The sequence below is a fragment of the Chenopodium album genome, chromosome 18 (genome assembly GCF_948465745.1).
Source record: "Chenopodium album chromosome 18, dcCheAlbu1.1, whole genome shotgun sequence".
NCBI lineage: Eukaryota > Viridiplantae > Streptophyta > Magnoliopsida > Caryophyllales > Amaranthaceae > Chenopodium > Chenopodium album.
In genome coordinates this window covers 5,613,595-5,629,052 of record NC_137851.1, presented here as the reverse complement: position 1 = coordinate 5,629,052, position 15,458 = coordinate 5,613,595, and the positions used below count along the sequence as shown (strand labels likewise).

General features: G+C 33.9%; 1 protein-coding gene and 1 long non-coding RNA gene across 2 annotated transcripts; both read right to left on the bottom strand.

Moving 5' to 3' along the window:
* Positions 1 to 275: 275 nt before the first annotated feature.
* LOC145592843 (uncharacterized) lies at positions 276 to 2,547 on the bottom strand. The gene is made up of 3 exons (XR_014102495.1): positions 1,668 to 2,547; positions 1,469 to 1,553; positions 276 to 533 (listed from the first exon to the last, which is right to left on the bottom strand). It is a non-coding gene; the product is annotated as an uncharacterized LOC145592843 (long non-coding RNA).
* A 3,002-nt stretch (positions 2,548 to 5,549) lies between these two features.
* Positions 5,550 to 8,728, bottom strand: LOC145592841 (mitochondrial intermembrane space import and assembly protein 40 homolog). The gene is made up of 4 exons (XM_081649346.1): positions 8,540 to 8,728; positions 6,579 to 6,610; positions 6,353 to 6,478; positions 5,550 to 5,969 (listed from the first exon to the last, which is right to left on the bottom strand). Exons 1-4 carry the CDS (start codon positions 8,625 to 8,627, stop codon positions 5,787 to 5,789), a joined length of 429 nt encoding a protein of 142 aa, XP_081505472.1. The 5' UTR covers positions 8,628 to 8,728; the 3' UTR covers positions 5,550 to 5,786.
* Positions 8,729 to 15,458: the final 6,730 nt, after the last annotated feature.

The window sequence follows — 15,458 nt, the reverse complement described above, 5'->3', positions numbered from 1 at the left end:
AGCTGAATTGACACCTCTAACCCAATTCAAACCCAACCCGTTTACCCGAATTGGCACCTTTAGTACGGAGTAGTGGGAGTACAATAAACAATAACATTGATAACATTAGATTTTTTAATATTCTTCGTTTCTTATTTTATGTGATTGATTTCATATGAGACTATTATATGAAAACAGAGGGAGTATTTGAAAAGTTAAAAACTAATCTCGGTGAAATGGGAGTTACTATCAACATTATAATAAATGGTTGAAGAATTGAACTAGATCAACCTCAATAAATTTGCAACATAATATGTTACCAAGTTGAGCATCATCCACATATTCTCACATTCTAGAGTTACTAAGTTAAGAATAAATTCTAGTGTGTCATTTCATACACCACATGGTTACGATACACAACCAGCCAATAGCTTGAGACCATTTGTTAAATACTACAGCCCTATGAAAAAGCCTTCACCTCACTGAACCTCTCCTCTTCAGCACCTTTGCTGGGTTCACCTGTGTGTCCAGCATCACTGATTCTTGGCATAACACTGTATTTATAAAGGAGTAATCAAATATTAGTCTTTGCTAGTAGTGATGACCAATGAGAGTAATAAAGCACAACTAACGTAATGCAGCATTCCAGTAAAGGAGGCTATGACACTGAAAACAACCAAATGAAAAAGTAAGTGGGCATATCAAATTGTTAATATCTTTTACAAGCCTACTTGATAGTTAATATGACCGAGATCTTTCTTGGTTAAGCTTAGCTCAGTTCTGCATAACTTGGACAACTTGTTAGGATTGGAAACTTCACACTTGACTCAAGTCACAACAACTTACAACTAACGTTGAGCACAAGGTGAATTTAGGTAACAAGTCCAGCCAATAAGATAAACTCCAGTACAAGTTTTATTATTTGCTTGATTGGGACTCAACCAAACTAAATGTAAGTAGCTCAAAAAAAGGGTTCTCTTGTCATCACGCCCAAAAGTATAGACCATTAATGATGGGATATTTTGCATTAAAAAATAACCTAATTAAGGGACCATTTGGTGAGAGACAATAGGATCTTCAAAAGAACCAACCAGCTTACAAGAAGATAAGAGGAAAAACGAAGGTGAAAACTGAATTACTTCTAGAAAGAACAAGTCCATGTATGTGTATTACTAATGGAGTGTATAAATTCATCAATGTACAATTTTCCTCAACGATAACTATTCTAGCAATCACACTATGATTAGAAGCTTAAAGGGAAAAATTAAAGACTGTCCCCCATACCACAACAGACACACACACACACACATACACACAAATAGTCCATAGTTCATAATCATAAAGCAATTGAAATCTGCCAGATAAAATCAACAAGTACAAAAGAATTTGGTTATACACAATAATTTAAGGAAGCAGGTTATTCATTCAAACATTACCATATGAAAGCAACGATTTTGTGTTCAAATGTGTTTGTGTTCCAAAAAAATACCTTGTTATGTTCATATCATGGGTTTAACTTCAGCTTTTGTATCGCATCTTCTGCTAATCTAGTATGTTCAAAGTTTGTTTCAGATCTGTAACAAAGCAAGTTATCCAAAAAGTAATTACTACTAAAAACATAAAAAGAGATCAAATTAATTTACAAGACATAGAATTTGATACTACTCAGGAAGTTAGGATAGACTTACAATAAGAAAGCATTTTCAAGCTTGCAATGAAGTTGTAGTTCTTGTGAATCAGGAATAACACAATTGAAACAGCCCATGAACATGGCCGTGACAGAAGAAGGACCATGAAGGTTGTTACACATACGTACGACCGACAAATGAAAATCATATTGTGTAACAGGGGATGACATAGAGAGAGGGGAGTAACAGCTCCAAACGATACAAAAAAAAATCATCATGAAGATGCATAAACACCTTAACGTCCCCATCATCAAAATGAAGGAAAGGAGGTTCATGTGTAAGACCTACAATGCTGCCTTTACGAAGCTCCTTAGTATCCCAATCATAAGAGCAAACGCCGAAAGAAGACTCTGGCGTCGAATAGAGCCAATAAATAGAGCTTGACACAGAAACAAAACCCGCAGTAGTTTGAAAGAATGCAAGGTCGTTTACGAGTTTGGAATAAGGATGATTTTTTGCATTGTAAGTCTTGTTGTCTAAAGCATCCCATGCTTTCCAAGAATTGCGTTCAATATCATAAACACAAACATATTTAGGGGTGCGATAACGATCAATCTTACAAATAACCACCAAAATCTTATCGCCTTTAACGGGATTAATAATTGGTGCAACTTGTAAACGGCAACCATGCCAAGGAAATGGTGGGTTTGGAAGTGGGGAAAAGGTAGCAGAGATAGGATCAAACACTTCCGCAAAAATATCATAATTTTGGTTACGATTTAGAAAATCAGAGAAAAAATAAATTTTGGTACCAACTTTACAGTAATAAGGATAAATCCTAGGAGATAGGAATTGAGCATTTTGTATGATCCATTCATGACTTATAGAGAAATCGCAAAAAGGCAATTAGAGATTCAGTTGACTCACCCTGAGGCTCAGCAAAACTGTCAGATAATATAAACTCCTTAATCAGAGTGATTTCCATTGATCAATATTTATAGGGTTACAATGAGAAACCTAATCATATTAGGTAACTATAAGATATGTACAGATATAAAGATAACCTTATACAAAATATATCCTAAACCTAATATGAGAATATTCTATGGATATTCTCTATCACACCCCCGCAATCAGAGCGGGAGAAAATCGGATGCTCAGACTGGATCTGAATCACGCATCGAGCGGTAAGGATAGTATGGTAACCCATGATCAAAAGAGAAGTAGTAGACATGTGCCGGTGATGACGATGAGAAGCAACAGCCACGACCTACATAGAGTAGAGATAAGCACTGCTAGGCCGGAGGAGAAGGAGAAGAGCCGCACACAGACTTGGGCTAAGTTGCAGATCCAGAGAAGAAGAAGCTAAGGGATCAAACCATCATCGGGGAGAAGACACTACACTACTACGTGAAATCGCAGTTGAATAAAAACAAATAAAATTGCGCAAGAAAATATTAAATTCCACCGCTTGAAATTAATCTCAAAAGAGAAACCCAGGTAGCAAGAATCAATACTCCACAAAGATTCCAAGTGCTGCAACAATAAGAGGAGCCAACTTGATAGCAAAAGAGATGTGCAAAAGTAGTTGACCTTATTCTGATATACGACCACCAAAACAAAATCTATGTGATTATGTGTAGAAAAACCAATGGGACAATGTAAGAATCATTGTTGGTCATGAGGAGGTGGAAATAGAGTGCGGCACATGGAGAAGGTTGGCAGATGTGGTTACTGCCAGTAGTGGGAGGCGGTAGTGTATGCGATTGCCACTAATGGAGGCGGCTTTCGCGGTTGCTACTGTCGGTGGGAGGCGCAAGGTTACATAAAGATTCTAAAAAAAACTTTGAGAAAAGGAAAAAAAAAAAAAAATCTATATGTGTGTGTTTGCGGAAGCATAAAAAGTTTGTGTATATCCCGCCGGTGGGTTTAATTTTCCAACCCACCGGCAGGGTGAGAATTTTTATATATGATCCCAAGATCTCACCTAAGCTGTGATACCATGTCAGATAATATAAACTCCTTAATTAGAGTGATTTCCATTGATCAATATTTATAGGGTTACAATGAGAAACCTAATCATATTAGGTAACTATAAGATATGTACAGATATAAAGATAATCTTATACAAAATATATCCTAAACCTAAACCTAAGATGAGAATATTCTATGGATATTCTCTATCATATAAATGGTAGAACCAATACATTCACTGAAAGAGTGTGATTGTAATTCACACGGCATTATATCTTCTTCCAAAGATAGAATTTTCTGAGAAAACCGCATCGGATCAGATCAGATGTCATGTTCAAGGTGGATATACGAACACGGACTCGATTGTGATGATGACCAGATGTTAATCAATGCTTCCGAAATATCCACCTTGAACCACGAATAAACACCAAAAGGTCGGGTCTGCACGCAGAACACATATTTCCGAGACGAAATATTAGGGTTTTCGCTTTCAAATTGGGAAATTGGGGTTTTTGCACCTCTCTTTTGTGCTCTCCTCTTCCTCTCCATCAGATCAATTTAATTTAGGATTTTTCTTCGTTTAAAAATGCAAGAGGGTCAATTTACAAATGCAGGAGGATTTTTCGTTTTCGCCGAGAAGCTGTCTGTGGAAGGTGGAGACAAAGAAGATGATGATGGAAATGGTGGGAAGGTAGTTTTAAGCTCCTTCAATGGTAGTTTGGTTTGGGTGGGAACTGGGAGGTGGTTGGAGCTACTTTAATGGTGGTTTGGGTTGAAATCAGGCAAAGAAGACGATCCCTTTCCAAATCCAAAAAAAAGGGCAAACCACTAACATCAGTTAAGATCTAACTGAATGACGTGGCAAAGCATATTGTCAAATTATTACAGAATTGCCACCGAGAGAAGATGTTTCTCTCGTGTTTATCTTCTTTTCTTCACGTTTTTGACAACAAATACTAGTAAAAAATTTACACTTTTTTTCCACCTCATTGAGAATGCTAATCGGAATTAAGAAACATTATATTGCACTGCATATGAAAGAATAGCTTGAGATTAAAAAATTTCCTTCCAACCCTTAGCTTTTTCCAAGATTAAGTACGGCTTTTTTAAAATCCTCAATGTATTAAGAAACATTATATTGCATTTTCTATTACCCACATTAAAAGAGTGTAAAGTCTAAAGTGTTGAAAAATGTATTCCACAATGAAAAACAAGAAAATTATATCCAATTTATAAGGTTAAAGGACTACTTCCCTCATTGTCATATAATACAACCTTTTTGGTCGTATATAATGAACACTCTCGTAACGGGTATGGCCCAAGCCCTTGATAGTATTTAATTTCAATAATATGAGCAATTTTTTTAAAAAAAAATAATTTATAATATTTAATTTCAATAATATGAGTAGCCCTTGATAGTACATGCTCTAACCATTATTTTTTCAAAATAACAAATAAGTAATAAAGTTTTAAAATTGTAAAAAAAAATACTTTAGGGTATTCTTTCAAAAAAAAAAAAAAAAACGTGAAGGTACATTTATATAAGAAAAGTCAAATTAATTAATAATTAATCTTAATCGATATCATTAAAATAAAAATATAAAAAACCCGGTCCACAAGTTAGATTCAAATTGGATCTGGCCGGTCCATCAAAGCGGATTCGCCAGGTCCAAAGAGATCCAAGTCCTATAAGACGGATCTAAATCTAGGATCCATTGCCAGTTTGCCGCCTCTAGTCCTAGAGGATCCATTACTACGTCTTATTCTTTATAATCGCATACTCATTATACCTGATTACCTGCATGAAAGAAATTAAGAGAAAGCATATTAAAGGCTTTGTTTAGCTGGAATCTGTGTGTGAGAGGGGAATGCAAGGGGTGAGAGCAATTTGGATTGGAAAAAATTATGGTTCTGTTGCACTGCCTAGAATCAATTCACAAATCGGGCTACTCATAATACTCTAACACAAACAACAAACAGAGAAAGTAGTATAACTTTGCTTGACTAGGAGGTACAAATTACGCAAAATGTAAATGCATTCAACCATATATTACAATTTCCAAAAATATATGAACTCTGGCCATGTCATGCTTGATTGTTACTTCTAACTCTTGAAACATGCAAATTTGATAAGAGTGGTAGACAACCCAAGTTTGACAGTTATCAGCTGTTTGCAAATTTTGGGGTGAATATGTGCTCTGAGGTCTACAGTCTAGGTTTAGGACTTTGGGATTCCAATGACCATTTTGGTGGATGTATTCTGTAATTAGAAGATGACTCAACTGTCTCCTTCACTTGATGATCTCCCGCAATATCCTCTGGAAATGCATTTGGATTGGTTTTTATACAGCTTTGCAATGCCACAAATGGATGCACACAATCTGAGCCCTGAAAACAAAGAAACAAAAGGCATGACTCAATCATGACCCAGCTAAGGAGATGTCCTCAATTGCTCGAAAGAATGAATAGCATCGATAATTCCATTACAGATTATTAACCAAATTTACAGACATTATTTCCTTCCCAGTCCTCACATGAATAGTCACACCATCTACACTATAGTGTAACCTCCACCCATAAACATTAATGATCATTAACTAGTTATTCTTAAAATATTAATCAAACTTTTTCACTGGAATTGAGTTAGATTGCATGAATTGTAACTAAATTACACATCACTGTATTGCCTTTCAAATATAATACTATGAAAAAAGCTGTTAATAGATTCTATAGAGAAACTAACGAACCACTAGCCTACCATGTGCACTCACCTTTTCTTCCGCAGTGCTCATAAGAAAACAGAGGAAGGCCTCCGAAAATTGACTACCACATGGGCCTTTTTGCAAGTCAGCTATACATGGGCATTCCAGCGCCTTTCTAGCTTTTGAATCAATAGACTGTAAGTAATACATACAGCTCATTTAGGAAAGAACAATAAAATACATGGAGATTTGATCTTGAAGATATAACAAAGATACTTCAAAAGAGCTCAATTACCTCAGTCTCGCTATCACCGTTTGCTGCTGCCTCTGCAACACCAAAAGATATTATATAAGCTCAAAATACTAATAATACATCCATTAGAAATAACATGCACAAACATAGATGAAAATTCCAATTATAATCAATTTGACATATTATAAGAGACAAGAATAGCCTTGCAACATGTAAAGATACTACTGTAATGCCCAGCTCCTGTCAATTATTGGGTTATGCATTCAGCACAACTAGCCTTAACCATACACCCAAGCAAGTCAAGCACATGTCTCTGCCAATGGATTTATAGCCTAAATGACTAAGTAATCTTTCAACCTAGAAACTACTTACACAGAACAATTACCTCCATGGCCTTCCTTTGCTAAGGTGGATTGTGGTTCACTTCTGCTTTTACTGTATACATATACAATTAATCTATACAAAAATTAACTCTAGATCACGATAACATAAAGCCACATCATACATTCATACCAAGCCTTGCTAAGAGCAAAAAGGGCGACAACACAGCAACACTGAAATGTGGGAATGAGGCCTAAAGAAGTCCTCTATGGCTGTTATCAAGAGAGAAATTCGGAGTTCTTGAACCAACAGCTATAGACTGGACCTTCCCTTTTCAAACCCCTAAATCAGTTCAGACAATGGCCTTGTTTGGCAAATGGCTGTTGGCGGTTGGCTGTTGGCTGGTTCACTTGGCTTGTTTGACCAGCTGGAATGTTTGGCTGTTTATAATGGCTTTTGAAATTAGCTGTTTAAGCTAGCTGTTTATATAAGTGTTTGGTAAATTAATTGTTGGTTGTTGGCTGTTTATTAGATAATTTGTGGGCCAACAAGCCAAAAGCCAACAAAAAAGCTACTCAAAGTAGCTTTTTCATTTTGGCTTAAAAGCCAGCTTTTTCGCTGACTAAAAAGCCAATTACCAAACACATTTTTTGGCTGTTTGACCACCTAAAAAAGCCAAAAGCCAAAAGCTAACCAAAAAGCCATTAAAAAGCCAATTACCAAACATGGCAATATATCTTACATCAAAGTGCTTTGGAATCTCTTACACTACAAAGACAAGTAGACAGCCCACACATGACCAAATGCTATGCGAACAAGCTTATCAAATAGCCAACCCTAGCCTAAATCCGCATAAAATGAAGGCTATAGTCAATGCTAGCATAAAAAAACGATAGTCCCATCTCATACATCTATTTATGGACAAACGACAATTAAACACTTTGAAGAGGTTAAAAGGTTACGACTGGTACGAGGTTTCAACCGAATGACCACCCAACAACAATGTCTTATAGAAACAAAACAAGATAAGAATCCAACGACACTGCAGAGTGCAGACAGTTTCAATCACTGGATAAATAACAACCCAAAATAAAACCAACATGCCTATTCACATCTATTATACATCCATGCCCTGTCTTTTCGGCTCATTTCATGACCCAAACTAACACCTTCAAGAAAGCATCTTATATAAGCATAACATAACATCCTTCACTTGTTGCTAATTTTTGAAGATGGAAGAACAGCATATCATAAAACTAAAAGTTGTTGTATTAGTAGCCTCTAAATTGCATGTAATTTACTCAAAAGTTCCAAACACTTCATTGGAGTTAATTATGAATTTTATATACACAAATACTGTATTATTCTAGCTCAAATTTCTGGCGAAAACTATAAGGCAAAATAATTAAAAATTAAAAAAAAAATGACATATCAATTCTGATCAATCTTTAAAATTTAACAGTGGATCAAACTTTATCAGTCAAGACCAATTCCTAGAATATAATTATTGTTATCAATCAAACTCCCCAGAATGTTCCTATCGACATTTCTCGATTCTAATCAATCGTTACATTTAATAGAAATCAATAAACTAAGGAGGGTAATTTTGCAGAAAAAGTGCAATCAAATTAATCATATCAAAGTTGAAGGAAACCCCAAAAGAAGATTGGAAGGAAATAGACCTGCAATTAGAGATTCCATGGAAGAAGGTGGGGCCTTTGAGGTATCATCAATGGCGGGCGCGGAAGTGTGACTTTGAGATTGACCCATTTTCTACTTCTCTAGCTTTGCTGCTCACGAGTTAGTTAGTTACTAGGGTCACCGAGTTAATCTCATTGCCTCATTGGTAAGGAAAAAAAGAGAAATGAGAATCGAGGAAAGGGAAAAGAAAGGAAATAGTCTGTTTTGTTCACCTTATTTTCACTTATTTCAGGTTTAATAAGTTCAAATAATTTCAGATAAGTTCAGATCAGGTTTAATAAGTTCTGATAAGGGTTATCCAAGTACGAATTACAACTAAAATAAGTTTTAATAAGGTGTAAAGTTCAGATAAGTTCAGGTAAGTTCAGATAAGTTCAAATCAGTGAAAATCAGATGAATAGAACACACCCAAGTGTTTTTATTTTCCAACATTCGGTTAATAAAGGAAAAGGTCCTATTAATCTAGCATGGTAGGAGGGACCTTTGACCAATTTTGAAAGGAAGGGAAAACTAAATTTTTTAAACGAACTTTCTTTTTATTACGTATTATCAATTAACTGTTGGTGTAGTAGTGATTGGGATTACATTTGGTAGGGAGAATCTGTGTTTGATCCCCTGCAACAACAATTGGGAAAAGACTGAAACTTAACCACTCACAATTGATCCTCGAATCTGGATTAGCCCAATGGGTGAACTAGGTAGAACAACAACAAAAAAAAAAAAAAAATTCCTTTATTTTTCTTTGGATTCCCATGTCAATTATTCAATTAAACACATGATTATATTCCTTTCCTTTTTTTGTTGATATCCAAATTCCTTCAATAAAAAAGGGCTTAATGGTATGTTACCATCCTCACAACACCCTATTTTCCTTCTCTTTTTTTTTGACGGGTATCCTATTTTCATCTAAGCCCTTTTTTCACTTATTTTATTTAAAATAATCACCACAAAAAACGCAAAAGGCTATATTTCACTTGCTTTTAAATAAAATAAAATATATTTGGAAAAAATGATTTAAATAATCCAACTTTAAAATCGGAAAATAAAATAATCTCATCTAATTTTTTTTCTCTATCTAGATCTTCTCTTTCGATCTCTCCATGCTTCCCCTGCTTTGGCGAGGAAGAGAATTAAGGGGAACCAGGCCTCGAAGAACAAGGAATCAACAATTGATCTTGGTAAGCTTGTTGTGGATTCGTATAGTCCAATTGCTCAAGGATAGAAAACTAGGTCGAAATGAGATGATATTGCTGAGGAATTGGACTCTTGTTCTTTAGGTATATGATTTGACACTAAATCGGGTAGTTCTACATGGTATGTATCTTGGTCGTGTGCAACTTCCTTCGATTTCCTTGATATCTAAGTTTTTGGATGACATTGTTTACATCATTAATAATTTCTTTTCCAATTTCATTATTATTCACTAACTTATTATCAATTTTTTGTTGGACAGCTTCTATAGGTCTAGTGTAGACACATAATCAAATCTCCTTGACCCAAACTTGGTGATAAGTGGCCTTTTTACCGCCAATTGGCCAGCTTGCAATATTTATTTTAAATTAATCCACCTAATGCAATTCATTGCTAGCCCAAACACTCATTTAAACCCTTTTCATAGCCAAAAATCCACAACTTTTGCCTCATTTCTCAATTCTTGACCGCAATCCAAAACCGAGCAAATTTAATTTTTCTCCATCAGCAAAAATATTTCTTCAGAGTTAATCTTTTCCGTACCTAGCCTATAAATATGGACTTGTTTCTAGGGTTCAACATAATAATTTGACAGCATTACAAGTCTATTATTACAACATAATTCGACACATCCCTTTCAAGCAATTTGAAATTTCTGTGCAATGCTTGAGTTCTACTCTTTTTACTTAGGTGTAAAAGGTTTAATATTGATATGTCTATTTTATATAGTGATTTACCCCCGTCCCTTGGTCATATTTAGGAGTATTTTTGACTCTATAGAGTCACTTTTATTACTAATATGCGTTTTCTAGTGTTTTTGTAGATTTGATATTGTTTTATAGGAAATTGCAGATTTGGAGTTTTTTCCCGGACTTATTGGAGCCACTACGAGCATTGGAGAAGTATGACAACATTTCGAAGCCCAAGACCGAGTTGGAGTAATCAAACTGGTGACTAAGGGCTCGACGAAGAAGAGTTCGAGGCATTGGACTAAGTTATAAAGACTCAAGGAGGAAATCCGGATTGGGCCAAGAAATAGCCCAATCGAGAAGTCCTTTGCCCGAGAGCTCGCCCAACCAGGAAGGCCCTCACCCTGAGTTGCGCCCGGCGGGGCGAGGTAGAAGGAGGATGGCTGCCCTACGCCCTGAAGCGCGCCCGACCGGGCGCGAGCGAGGATCCCATTGAGCAAAAAGGCGCGCCCGGTCGGGCGAAGCCTTGCCCGACCAGGCGCGTGTTTCTGAGGGATGTTTAGCGTCGTTTTTAGTTTTTTTTAACTTAGGATTTTCTAGCTTAGTATAAATACGTTTTTGTTAAGCTAGATACGATTACGTTTTTTCATTGGTTAATTTCTCAGATTTAATTTAGTTTTAAGCTTTGGATTATTACTCTTGTTCTCTCTCTATACTTTTGGTTTATGCAATTCATAATTTCCAGTTACTTTGGTTACAATTTCTTCCCTTTTTATTTTCAGTAATTTAACTGCTTTGATTAATCATGTCTTGCTTATTTGATTTGCTTAGTTTAGATTTTAATATGCGTGAGTAGTTTTATTTCTAGGGTTTGGGGATCCATAAATAATATGAAGGGGTGTTTATTTATTATTGATTGTCAATACTTTGATTAATTTCTTATTGATTGATTTAATGCTATGCAATAAGATTTGGCCAAGTTTAATTGTAAGAGTTATGCAATATTGATACAAGATTCGAGAGATGAAAATTGATGTTTAGGCTTAGTTTTAATAGGTCGGTTAATTTATAAATGGTTAAGTCAAGATTCGAAAGATGCGATTTAATACCAGTAGATTAATTCTGTGATTGTAATACGTAGCGAAAGCCCTTTATGATCTAATTAATTAATGCATTGATAAATTGTTGTGTTTTACCCTGTAATATTATTTATTGGTGAACCTATACCCTAGGTTTTGATTTATTGATTTCTCCCTAGTTTAATTTGCTTTAGTTTATTTATTCTCCTTAGTTTAATTCCATTAACAACAATTTGATTACTTGATGATTTAGATTAAATTAATTAATTAGGAATATAAAGACTTGTTTCCCTATGGATTCAACTCTATACTTCCCTATTTGTTTTAGTTAGAGGACTTAGGAATTACTTTTGATTAGGAGATACAACTTTATTCTGTCAAATATCCGTGCGTTTTAAAGCTATCTCTATTTTTATAATTATAATTATTGCAATTTAATTTATATTTTATAATTATGATTATTGCAATATAAAATATAGGTGGTAAATTTTAGTGTTTGGAAAAAAAAAAAGTAGGTGGTAAATTTCAAAAAAAAAAAAATACTGTTGGTGGTATTACTAAACTTGTCAAAAAAATCCTTTTATTTAATTTGCTAGTAACATGAAAAGTTTACAATTATGATTTGGATGGTTTGAGTACGTCCTAATAATATTATTGTGTTGCTACCAATATATATGTTGTATGTTTGATGTATTTTGATCACTTTTGCATGTTTTAACAAGAATATGTAATGGAAAATCATGCATATAGATAATTTGGACAATCGATTTGTGTTCCCTTTTAGTATTTTAAACTTAATAAGTGATTACAATATTTAGAAATATATGTGCATTAAATATTTAAATAATATTCAACCAATTTAATAACATTAGTTTGGAGTGAATTGAACTTTGATTCTATGTCAATTGAAACGCAAATTAATACTATCAACTTATGCTTTTAATTCATTAACTAGTCCGGGGCCCGGGCGATACCCTAGGTTATGTTTAAATACAAAATGAAAAAATTACCTTGAGTTTAAATAATATTTTGGAACCAATTCCTTAAGTTTAAATAATAAAATTAAAATGGTAAAATTACCTTGAGAGCTACAGTAGTATTTGTTTAACAATTAAGTAAGGAATTACATATAATGCTTAATGAAAAGTTACAATTCATATATGATTGTTAATTAAGTAATAGGGTGACATTAATTGCGGAATAGTAGTAATGAAAAGTTGGGAATTTCAAGTGATGTAATGGTTCAAATCTAATCAAAATACTAATGTGTTGTCATGTCATCATCTATGTGGCGCTATGCCATAAATGTTATGATGACAAAGTATGACCCATGTTATTGATATGTTAATCTCTTGGATTTTAATAATATTATAGATTTGATCTTCAACATAATTAAGCATTATTGAGCCAAAGTTATTAGTATTATCGAGTATATATATGATAACGTTTTAATTCAGATTTCTTGTACTCAGTATTTGTCCTAGAACAATCATTGGTTCCTGCAAGCGCCAGTACGCTGCATCGTACAACTGTTTTGCATGAAAGAACATAATATAGAAAAGTGAAGAACATATAACTATAATGAAAATAACATACTATTAAAATGCAATAAACATATAACTAGAGTGAATTGAACATATTATTAAAATGCAATGAACATATACCCAGAGTGAAAAAGAACTTATTTACACCAAAACAGAGTGAAAAGAACATCTGTTCATGTTCTTTGATTATCAGTATAATGTGCTTTTATTTGTTACATAATACTCATTGCTTATTGTTTAATGTTTTTTGAATTTTGTCTTCAAATTATGGTGGATATATATAAATAATGTTCATTACATAATATTATCATGTTCTTTATTAATATTACAGATATTCTTTAGATTAAAAAAAAAACATAAAATTATTGGATGTTCTTTACAAAATAACTATATGTTCTTTACAAAACAGTTGTATGTTCTTTACAAAACAGCTACATGTTCATTCCGCGTTTTTTGTCTGTACCAAGCATGGTACAGTCGCATGTACCTTAAAATTTTCAGTCCTCGAATTATCCTAAATTGCTTGATTACTTACAAATTTAACATAACGATACTTAAATTAATAGCAATAATATTGATTTTTTTTAATAACAAAGTTTACTTATAAGCAGTACACAAGCTCGCTGATTTAATCGGAATACAATAACTTTGTACTTCAGAAATTATATACGGAGTACTACTGAAACAACTAAACGATACCTCAAAAACAAGAATGAACTACGAGTAACATATACCGATATTAATATTCTAATAGCAGTGTTATACTCTAAATAACAATATCAAAACAGTCAATGATGTTTTTCCAACACTTTAGTGATCGACAAAAAGTTCCCACCGCGGTATAGAGTCTATAGACGACCATACATGGTAATGACTAGTGGGCAATACTTCCTCATCATCCATGTATAATATAAGAGGCACAGATCATACCTGAACAAGTTAAAAAAGTTACATAAATTAGATCTAAAGTTGAGAACAGAAAACACTTAAATTAACAAACAAAAGTAAAAATTACCTGATCTAACTGACTGTAATCGAGTCCCTTTGGACCGTTACGAAAGAAATCCAATAGATATGGAATTCTAGGACCAAGCTTAAGTATGATTTCGAAGTACGCAACAGGAATAGCAAATGGAAATAACTTGATCAACTCCTTGTCAATGTTTTCAACATCGACATTGACACTTCCGGCAGACCGCTATAAACCATGAACAAATGAATTTTTAAGTATTTACCACTTTCCAAAACTAAGAGAAAATATTTCTACAGTAGTATAAAAATTACCTTCATATGCTCTATATGTTCGTATACGTTTTTATGATATGGTATCATACCACTTGCGCTGTTGTACAAATGTTGTTGATTTGTCCACACATTTATCAAGTCTTGGTCTCGCATAGCGCTACGGTTGAAATTCCGCAACATACGATAACCAGTGAACATAACATGCACATCAAACAGGTTCTTTACCCCTAGTTTCTTATCCTCTATTTGGAGTGTGCGGAGGTTGCAATATGAGGCACAAAAGGAATTCTCTGACGAAGATCCCAAAATATTGGGGCATGATAAACACAATAGGATATTCTCCTACCAAATAATAAATCTAAATCAATATATTTAAATATAAATAAGGAAATTTTGCGAACAACTATCGCAAAATTCCAAATTTTGCGAACAACTACCTTTATTTTATTTTTTTTACGAACAACTACCATAAACTTTGTATTTATTTTGTTACCACTACCAGTTAAAGATGGACGTTTGCTTGCCGTATTTGGGGCCCACCTTTCGTCCTTTTCCCTCCAACTATCTCTCCTTTATATTAACGATCTTTCCCCTAATTAGATACTCTCTGTTTCTTTGAATGTTTGTCTTCAAAAAATTTTAGGGCATAGGTAAAATTGCTCACCTAAAGATTGAATTCAAGCTATTAGGATTGAAAAAACATTTAATATTAATTCATTTTCTTAATCTTTCTTATGATTTCTGGTTAATTGTTCATTTATTTGTGTATTGAACGAATTAGAGTGGGCCCCACATATAGCAAGCAAACGTCCATCAACTAGTAGTGGTAACAAAACAAATACAAAGTTTGTGGTAGTTGTTCGCCAAAAAAAAAAAAAAAAAAATAAAGGTAGTTGTTCGCAAAAGTTCTTTTACGGTAGTTATTCGTAAAATTTCCTATAAACAAATATAACAAAAACAAATATTAAATATCTTACTTTGCTTCGTCTTCATTATGAGGTGAGGTGGCTGGAAAAAGGTTGTTGAAAAATAACCAATCAAATTTACTAGCGTTTGGAAATTTGGTAACACTTGACAGATTGCATACCCAAGCAACAATATCTTTCAGACAAATTAAGTCTTTCCAAACACCATCATGAAACACTAAAAAAA